We start from the raw sequence: 10,573 nt of genomic DNA, 5'->3' as shown, positions 1-10,573 counted from the left end.
TAGGAGTTTTTTTTTTTTTTTTTTCATCCACTGGGTGTTTGGTGGGCACTTTCAAATCCTGGCAGTTGAGTCCTTCAGTTGAGAACTTCTCTCGAGAATTTCCTCCTTTCCTTTTTCCTGTTGTGTTTATCTTGTACTATTGTTTTATGGAACATTGGCATTCCTCTTTTGGTCTTCTGATTTTCTTTTTTTTTATTTTNGAGATCATGACCTAAGCGAAAGTCGGACGCTTAACCGACTAAGCCACCCAGGTGCCCCATGGTCTTCTGATTTTCTTACCTTTCTTCTCCAGTTTTCCTCTTTGCCTTTTTTCTTCTTTAGGGTGTGAGTGAGTGAGTGAGTGAGTGTGTGTGTATATATGTGTGTATTGCTCAGTTTTTATAGAAGATTTCCTTATCTTAGTCTTCCAGCTCTATGATTTAGATTTTCTTTTCTGCTATCACATTTTTATTTTCTAAGGGTGCTTTTGTTCTTAGAATATTCCTCCTTTAAAAAAATAATAAGCGGCACCTGGCTCAGTCGGTTGAGTGTCTTGCTTCAACTCAGGTCATGATCTCATGGTTCTCACAAGCTCCTGTATGGGGCTTGCTGCTGTCAGCGCAGAGCCCTCCTCAGATCCTGTGTCCACCCTCCTGCCCCTCCCCTGCTCATGCTTTCTCTCTCAAAAAGAAACATTAAAAAAACCTATAAGATAGGAATAATTATTTTTTAAAAAACTAATAAAATCCTGGGACACCTGGGTGGCTCAGTTGGGTAAGCACCCAACTTTTGGTTTCAGCTCAGGTCATGGTCTCATGTCTTGTGAGTTTGAGCCCCATGTCAGACTCCCAGGTGCCCCAGATTAGATATAAAACTTTAAGTATTATTGTTAGTGATTATTAAGTGTTCCTTGTCAGTTATTTGAGTAAATCAGAAAGATTTAACATCTTGTTAAAAGTTCGATTAAAGTAAAAACAATTTCAGTTTGACGCCCTCTTGTGGTAGATTATATGTGGGCGCCTGGTGAAACTTGAAGCCATGTGAATTGTAGGGATGTCAATATGTGGAGATTTGGTATATGCTCTCCCTGGAAGCCTCAAATGATAAATCAGTGGACTTATGGTCCAAGGAGGACATACCTAAAGCAAAGTCTGGGGTAGTGAACAAATTTTAATTGCAGTGCTAGTCATTTATAGAAACTATTTTATATGTAGGCCCAGAGCCTGCTTGGGATTCTCTCTGACACCCTCCCCCTGCTTGTATGTGTGTGCGCGCTCTCTCTCGCTCTCTCGCTCTCTCTGTCTTTCAAAAATAAATAAGTAAACTTAAAAAACAAAACAAAACTGGGGCGCCTGGGTGGCTCAGTTGGTTAAGTGTCCAACTTCAGCTCAGGTCATGATCTCACGGTTTGTGGGTTCGAGCCCCACATGGGGCTCTGTGCTGACAGCTCAGTGCCTGGAGCCTGCTTTGGATTTTGTGTCTCCCTCTCTCTCTGCTCCTCCCCCATTCATGCTCTGTCTCTCTCTGTCTCTCAAAAATAAATAAAAGTAAAAAAAATTAAAAAACAAAAAAACACCCAACCTGTCCTTTGGGGGCCCCTGGCCCTGCTCAGTCGGAGGAACATGCAACTCTTGATCTTAGGGTTGTAAGATTGAGCCTCATGTTTAGGGTGTAGATTACTTAAATAAATAAACAAACTTAAGAACTTTTTTTCATTTTCAAATGTGGTAAACTATGTTTTTAAATCTCTACTGCTTGCATCCGTACCTCCCTGTTCTTGCTTGTAAGTGCTCTATTTCCTTGCTGTCTTAATGCCATCAAACCTACATCTGTGAGCCTTCTGCGCATAACCAGTTCTGTATATCCCTCGGCTCCTGGACACGCTCACATAGCAGGCTCCTCAAACACAGCATGTCTAAAACTGAACTCATCACCGCCCCCACGTTCCCTACCCTTCACCCATTGATCTCATGTGTAGTATATGGGATCACCATGGCACCAGCTCAGGAATAGGCTTTTGTTGTTTTCTTGTATTGTTTATTGTACCTTTTAATTACCTCTTAAATATTGAATCTGATTTTCTCCATTCTCGCTGCCCTTACCATCATCTCGATTGGACTCCTTTAGTAGCCAAAGTGGTCTTTGTGGAACTCCTCACTCCCTATTTCTAGTCTCTGTTCCATAGCTGGGTGATTTCAGCAGTTTTGATCAGGTCTCTCTTTCCCTCAAGTTGAAAAACTTTCCAGTTGCTTCCACTTGCTCTTACCAGAAAGTTCACAGTTCCCTAATTTTGTACATTTAATTCTCTTGCTTCCCACCACCCAAAACAAGATAAATAAAAAGCAGACTAAAACATCTAGAAACCTTTTGGCTTATTCTCAAGTCTTGGCCTATATATGCCATTTCCTAGGACTTTCTTTCCCTGATCCTCTTTCACTCTTGCACCTTGAAAGATTTCTTTTCTTTCTTTTTTTTTTTTAAGCTTATTTATTTTTGAGAGAGAAGGGCGTGAGTGGGATAAGGCCAGAGAGAGAAGGAGGGAGTGAGAATCCCAGGCAACTTGGGGCCTGAATCCACCAACTCCAAGATCATGACCTGAGCCAAAAGCAAGTCGGATGTTCAACTTGACTGAGCCATCCAGGTGCCCCTCCTTTTTTTTTTTTTTTAAACACCCATCCTACTTGTAATTATTTGTTTTAAGGTAGATATCACATACTTCATAAGATGAAGAAAATAGTAGCAGTAGACACCAGCAGCGTTCTAAGTGTTTTATGTATTTGAACTCAGTCCTTACAATAGCATTCTGACAGAAGTGTTGCCACCCCATTTTTCAGACAGAGAAGTTGAGGCATAGAGAGGTTAAATAATGTATTCAGTGTCACATAACTAGTCGTAAGTAGCAGAATCAGGATTCAGTCCCAGGTATTCTGGGTACAGAACGTGTGTTCCTGACCCGTTCAGGCTGCCTGACCTAGCTGGTGCTTTAACTGCTAATAAATCCATAGCTGTATTAGTTTCTGGTGGCCGCTGTAACCAGGTACCACAAACTGGGTGGCAGAACGTTATTCTCTGGCAGTCGTGCCGGCTAGAAGTCTAAAATCAGGGTGGCAGTGGGGCTGTGTTCCTTTGGAGGTTCTAGGAAAGAATCCCTTCTTGCCTTTTCCAGCTTCTGGTGGCCCGTGTGTTCTTGGCGTGTTAGCAACATAATTCCGATCTCTGCTTACCTCCTTTTCTCTTCAAGGCAGCCTAAGCCTTTTCTATCCAGTACCTCCAATGACTTCCAGCCTTTTACCGTCACCCAGTTCCAGAGCCACGTTCCCATTCTTAGGTATTTGTCAGAGGGCTTCATTTCCCCTGCACCGAAAGCTGTTTCGTAGGGCTGCCCTAACAAATCACCATACGTGGAGTTGCTTCAAACAACAGGAATTTGTTCTCTCACAGTTCTGAAGGCCACAAGCCTGAAATGAAACCTCCGTGTCAGCAGGATTGGTTCTTTCTGGGGACTCTGAGAGAGACTGTTCCAAGCTTTAGTGGTCCCTGGCTGTCCTTGACGTTTCTTGGCTTTTATAGATAGATGGACCATGCAAATCTCTGCCCGCACCTTCACACCACCTTTCTTGTGTGTCTCTCTGTGTCTTTTCTTCCACTTACAAGGATACCAGATTTCACCTGAAGATCTTTAGCTAATTGTATCTGCAAAGACTCTATTTCCAAATAAGGTCACATTCTAAGGTTTCAGATGGACATAAATTTTGGAGAGATACTATTTTCAACCCTCTACTAGTGTTCCTTACTCTTAGTTTCTGTGGGTTTGTTTAAAAATGAAACTTGAAACTTATTGTTAGTCATTAACCTCCTACTTGTCTTGCCTGAGTAAAAGCCAAGCAGACTCTAACATGGAGACCTGTAATATTTATGTTTGTTCGTAATTATATTTCTGGCAGATGTTTTCATTCCACCCTGTCTTCCCTGCTGCCCTGGGAGCTCCTTTGAGCTGATTAGTGTCCTTAGGAAAGCCAGGCCAGTTTGGGTGTACAGAAGGGACACTTGGGCGCTGTAGGGACAGGGTGTCTATAGAAACCACGTTTTAACCCCCAAACCAAGTATACATACACGTCAATATATATTTATATAGGAAAGCGTTTGTCACTTTTATAATTAGAACAATTATATACTATATATATAATAATTATATAATACTCCTGATTATATAAATTTTATAAATGTGCCCAAGTCCACAGGTATTGGGGCAACTTTTCACAAGGTGCCAGGCTGGCTCGTTCAGTAGAACATGTAACTCTTGATCTCAAGGCCGTGAGTTTGAGCCCCTCATTGGGCATAGACATTGCTTTAAAGAAAAAAACAAACATAAAAACCAGCTTTTGTTTGAAAACATGAGCAGTTATTATTCACTCTCTTTTGTTACGTTATGCTTAACAAATTTATCCTTCTATAGCTTCAAGAAGAAAAAAGTTGTCAGTGTTGTGTATTACCTTTGAAGAGCAGAATAAAAAACAGTTACTGGGTACCTAAATAGGGGAAGAATATCAGGGTAGTGAGGACTGGAAAATGTGCTAACAAGAATGACTAAAGGTGCCTGGGTGGCTCAGTCACGTGTCTGACTCTGGGTCTTGGCTCAGATAAGTATCTTATGGTTCGTGAGTTCGAGCCCCACATCTTGCACTGTGCTGACAGATCTGGGGATTCTCTGACTCCCCCTCTCTTCCTGCCCCTCCCCCACTTGTGCTGTCTCTCTCAAAATCCATTAACTTAAAAAAAATGAATGATTAAAGTATTTGAGCATGTTTGGCCTGAAAAGAAAAAACAGTAAAATTATAGATGTGAAAGATTTGAAGGACTGTGTGTGGAGCAGATGTTAGGTTTGTTACACGTAACTCAAGCAGGCAGAAGCAGGCCTAATTGGTGGAAATACTAGGTTTGAGTCATCTCATTAAAAGGAAGAAATTCCTAAAAGGGCAATTCTAGTCTAGAATGGACTGTTATATGAAGTAGTGAGTTTTCCTTTAAGATGAAAATTAAGATTAAAATTGAAATTATTCTTTGTTTAAATGGAAATTATGCAGGTGCCAGTAAGGATTAAGTCAGCTGTTAGGAACCTTTTCAATAGTGTGTGAGTATTTGAACAAAATAGAATGTCCATTTAATTAAATTTGTTCCCATAGATTCCCATTTTCATGTTGAAATCTTATGCTTGTAAATTATGTTTTCTAACCCCAAAATGTTTTTATATGGAATGTTTTTCTTGTTTTGTTGAAATTGATAGGTATTTCTGAATAAAGAGGAGAAAGCAAATTGTAAAAGAAAGAATTTAACATCTTTATAACAAGTGAAATGCTTAAGATTGATATTTTAGAAAATAAAGAATCAGACTGCCCTGTAACACTTATGCTCAATCAAAGCTCATTAAGTACTTCCTGATTTGATATTGTCGCTTAATTAGAATTTTGATATAGTAGTGCCTTTTGAAAGCATTTTATTAGTCTTTTTGATTAGAGGACTCTGACATCTTTAACACTGTAAATTGGGATAAGACTGTTGTCATCACTCAGTCATAAGAAGTCAGTAAAAATACCCATAGAGAGCAGATTTTAAAAAGATGATTTTCAGCAGTTTTTTTAGGAAGCTTCTAACAGAGCAGTATCCTAATTTCATATGTTAGCAGATGCTGATTTTAAAGAGCAAATAAAGGGTGCTTGGCTGGCTCAGTCGGAAGAGCATGTGAGACGATGTCAGGGTTCTGAGTTCCAGCCCCACGTTTGGGGTACAGATTACTTAAATAAAACTTAAATGCTATCTCGCTTTGTTCTTTTTTAAATTAATGTTTTGAAAGTTTAGATAATTTCGATATCCGTTTACTTATCCATGACTTGATATGTCCCTTCTTTCTTTAGAATTACTGAATGACTCATTCCTGGAAATTTGCTCAATGTTTATTTATTTACTACCTTAATAGTAATAATCATATTTTATGTTTATTGATCACTAACAATGTGCCTGGGTACTGCAATCTATGCCTTATTTATAATCTTCTAATTCTTACACTGGCCCTGAAAATAGATTCCATTCATTCCCATCTGAGCAGGTAGGTAAGGCTCAGAGTTTCAGAGAGGTGATGTCTTGTCCACGGTTGCAGGTCTCATAAATACCTGAACCCGTTTTAAAGCCAGATCTTTCTTTTTAGAAAAAAAATTTTTTAATGTTTATTTTTGACAGAGACAGTGTGAGTGGGGGAGGGGCCGAGAGCGATGAGATACAGAACCAGAAGCAGGCTCCAGGCTCTGAGCTGTCAGCACAGAGCCTGACGTGGGGCTTTAACACACAGACCGTGAAATCATGACCTGAGCCAAAGTCAGATGCTCAAACATCTGAGCCACCCAGATGCCCGTAAAGCTAGATCTTTCTTAAAGCCCAGTTCTTTCAGCTTTGTGAGTTTGCTGTTGAGCAGACAGGAAAGTTCGACCCTTGTCAGGTACCTCACGCATGCTCCTGGATTCCTTTTGAATGAGAGAATTTCATCACATGTATTTCTCATAGTCCAGTCATAGGCCTGAATTGCCTTGTGTTTGTAGTTAGTGGCCATCCCTGTGGAGGTCTACACCTCCGTTTCGAGTGGGTAGGACCTTTGGAGAGATGTAGGCAGGGCTGGGGGCTGCTCTTCTTCTCCCCAGTTCGAATTTTGTCCATAAGAAAGGAAGAGACCTGAGACATTACTGCTCATTGAGATCATTCCAGAATTTAGCAGAGCATTTATACCATGTCGATGGAAATGTCCTACTAAACTGGAACATTGTAGTGTCAACCTGCTGTGAGCATAGTTTAAATATTTTGGTTAAAATTCTATCTATATGGTTACAGTGATGATATCAAAGTCGACTGAAGTATAACCAAGACTATCCTTCACCAAGTACTCCCACACTTTGAAATTTTAGGTCCAGTTTCTTTCTTCTTTCTCTTCAAGTTTTATTTATTTAAGTAATTTTTATACCCCATGTTGGGCTCGAACTCATGACCCCGAGATAGGAGTTGCATGCTCCTCCCGCTGAGCTAGCCAGGTGCCCCTTGAGGTCCTGCTTCTATGTGTCATATTTTTAGATTCCTTTCTCTGCTGCTATACTAATTCCTGTCTCCCCACTATTACAAATGATTTTTTTTTCTTTTCTTGAGAGAGTTAGCAGACAAAGGGGGAAGAGGGAGAGAGAATCCTAAGCAGGTTCCATGCCCAGTGTGGAGCCTGATGCAGGGCTCAATCTCACAACTATGAGATCATGACCTGAGCTGAAGTCCAGAGTTGGATACTTAACCCACTGAGCCACCCAGGTGCCCCACAAATTATTTTATTCTAAGTGGCTGTGGGTTAGGAAATCCAGATATTTAGAGATTGCTCAACTAAAACAAAAGTAACTTGAGTTTGAATGAGACTTGAGGAGATTTTTATGAGCAAATATACTGAGCTTTAATGTGCGAAGTTTGTGTTTCGTATTTTAACTTTCATTGGGTAGATGGCAGTTGTCAAATCAGTGCCATTATATCTAACATAGAAAGTTTCTGTACTTGTTTTATACAGAGAAGAAGATACAGAAAATGAAAATGAGAAGAAAATTTGGTACTACAGCACAAAGGTCCAACTTGCAGAATTAATTGATTGTCTAGATAAAGATTACTGGGAAGCAGAACTGTGCAAAATTCTGGAAGAAATGCGTGAAGAAATCCACCGACACATGGACATAACTGAAGATTTGACCAATAAGGCTCGGGGCAGTAACAAATCCTTTCTGGCGGCAGCTAATGGTAAGAGAGAAATTTTCTCATTTTGCTTGTTACTAAATTTGAGATAAATTCTTGGTATTAAATCACCACAAAACTTGAAAATATTAAAATTTCAAGGATGTATATTTTAATTCTTAATATTTTCATTTTCCCGAAAGAATCTTGTTCATCTCAGCATAAATTAGGGATGCTGTGCATGTTAGCGTTTTGTATCTTGCTTCGGTCATTACTAATACTCTCCCAATTGTTTTCTTTAATTCAAGTTACATTATTAGTAGGAATCCTATTTTTAATGATAAGAAATAGTATCCTTGTAAAATTTACTCTTTGCTTTCTTTTTTATCTTAAATAAAGCTTAATTTTAGAATAGTTTTATAGTTACAGAAAAGTTGCTAGGGTAGAACAGAGCATTCCCTATACTCTGCACCGGCTTTTCCCTATTATAACATCTTACATTATCAGTATGACCCCTTTGTCATAAGTAGTGAGCCAGTATTGATGCATTATAATACCTGAAGTCTATACTTTATTTGTTTTTCCTTATTTTTACTGATACCTTTTTCTGTCTCATGATCTTATCCAGAACACCACATGACATTTACTTATCATGTCCCTTGAGGTTCTGCTAGACTGTTACAATTTCTCAGATTTTTCTTATTTTCGTTTAATTTTTTTTTGTTTGTTTTTGTTTATTTATTTATTTTTTTAAATTTATTTCTGAGAGAAAGACAGCATGAGCAGGGGAGGGTCAGAGAGAGAGAGGGAGACACAGAATCTGAAACAGGCTCCAGGCTCTGAGCTAGCTGTCAGCACAGAGCCCGACATGGGGCTCGAACCCACGAACTGTGAGATCATGACCTGGGCTGAAGTCGGATGCTTAACCAACTGAGCCACCCAGATGCCCTGAGACTTTTCTTATTTTTGATGACCTTGACAGTTTTGATGGGTACTGGTCAGGTATTCGGTAGAATGCCCTCAATCTGGATTTGTCTCATGTTCTTCTCCGAACTGAGATTATGGATTTTGGGATGAAGACTACAGAGCTGAAGTGCTAGTCTCATCTTCATATCAAGATTATGTGCTATCAGCATGACTTATCACTGATCATGTTAACCTCGCTCAGGTAGCAAGCATTTGTCAAGTTTCTCCCCTATAAAATTAGTCCTTCTACCCATGCTGTGCTTCAGGGAAGAAAGTCACTACACAGCCCACTCTTGGGGAGGGGGGAGTTAGGCTCCACCTCCTGGGGGTAGCAGCCGTCTACATAAATTATTTGGGATTTTTCTGCACAGGAGATTTGTCTGGTCTCCTAGTTTATTGTTCAGTCATTTATTTATATCAGTGTGGACTCATGGATATTTACTTTATAGTTTGGGTTATATTTCAGTACTACCTGATTTACTTTGTTGCTCAACTTTTTGCTTTGTAAAAGATAATAAATACATATGATTTTTTGTAAAAGTTAAAAGAGTACAGAAGGGTATACAGTGAAAAGTCAATCTCCTTCAAAGTCCCCAGTTTTACCTTACCTTTTTCCAGAGCCGACTGTTATTGCCATTTTTAACATCATGCCAGATACACTTGTCATGTTTAATAAGTATCACTTGTGTTTTCTAATAGTGCATTTTAATCTTAGACAAAATGATTAAATAAGAATTTGAAAGTACACTTTAGCTGCCTGGCTGTGTTCTTCTATATACGTTATCTGCTATACATGTAATCCTATTAATTTTCCTATTCTCTGTTTAGTGAAAATTTCCCCATTTTCCATTTGCTTAAAGTAGATTGTGTCTATTTAATAAGTATATCTACTCAAGCTGTGTCCAAGCCTGTTCTCACACGCTCTGCAACAGTAGTGTCTTTAATTCATGTGTATTTTTTTGAGAATGATGGTCTTACTGTTTATACAAATGCTGTTGCATACAGATATTCTTCATCTTCAGAAACTAGCAGACTAATTACCGATGATTGTGTTTATTCATATCTGGTGGTAGAAAGTATTTTTCTGTTAGATCTGCTTAGAAAAATATGTAACATTTTCATCAGATAAGTTTTAGTTGTCAGAATTCTTTGGGGAGGTTGTATCCCCTTCTCACTTCTTTCTCCCCAAACAGTAGATCAAACAATAAGTTTTATTAATTTCAGTGAGGCTACGTCCCTCTTAGTTTTCTTTCATGCATCATGGTATTAAAATTGACAAATCTCAGGGCATTTGGCTGGCTCAGTCAGTTGAGTGTCTGACTTTGGCTCAGGTCATGATCTCACTGTTGATGGGTTTGAGCCCTGGGCTAATAGCTCAGAGCCTGCTGTGTGCTTCAGATTCTATGTCTTCCTTTCTCTTTGCCCTCCCCCGCTTGCATGCTCTCTCCGTCTCTTAAAGGTAAATAAAAAACATTAAAAAAAAAAGACAAATCTCTTCTTACTCGTGCATTCTCAGCTTTTAGTATGATAATAAAAAACTCTCCAGTCCCTTAAAAAGCAGTGTTGGGTATGTTTTTATCAAATATGTTAAATTGGAAATATTTTCTAGAGTGAGCTTGCCTATTTATAAAATTATATAGATAGTACCGTCTTAACTAACGGAACAAAACTAAGATGGGATATATAATCAAAATGTTCAGTGGTCTGATTTAGGGCAATGTGAAAAACTAAAACTGTCCAATATAGAGGAATTGGTTAATTCCATTATGGATTATCATGTGATAGAATACTAGAGAATTGGAGAATTAAATAACATACCATGCAAAAACAGTACCTGGGTCATCAAGGTACTTGAATTCTTTTTCTCTAAATAACTAGCTAATAG

The 10,573-nt window shown here is 38.9% G+C and overlaps 1 protein-coding gene across 1 annotated transcript in view; it reads left to right on the top strand.

The window, feature by feature from the left end:
• BPTF (bromodomain PHD finger transcription factor) overlaps positions 1–10,573 on the top strand; it is a 190,425-nt gene that overhangs the window by 86,959 nt on the left and 92,893 nt on the right. The window contains exon 7 of the mRNA XM_077780359.1: positions 7,565–7,788. Coding sequence (XP_077636485.1) covers positions 7,565–7,788 — 224 coding nt within the window. The remainder of the gene's footprint in view (positions 1–7,564; positions 7,789–10,573) is intronic.

Source organism: Crocuta crocuta, unplaced genomic scaffold (genome assembly GCF_008692635.1).
Source record: "Crocuta crocuta isolate KB4526 unplaced genomic scaffold, BGI_CrCroc_1.0 scaffold288, whole genome shotgun sequence".
NCBI classification, from domain to species: Eukaryota; Metazoa; Chordata; class Mammalia; order Carnivora; family Hyaenidae; genus Crocuta; species Crocuta crocuta.
The sequence above is the reverse complement of the archived record's forward strand: the minus strand, read 5'-3'. Positions and strand labels throughout refer to the sequence as shown.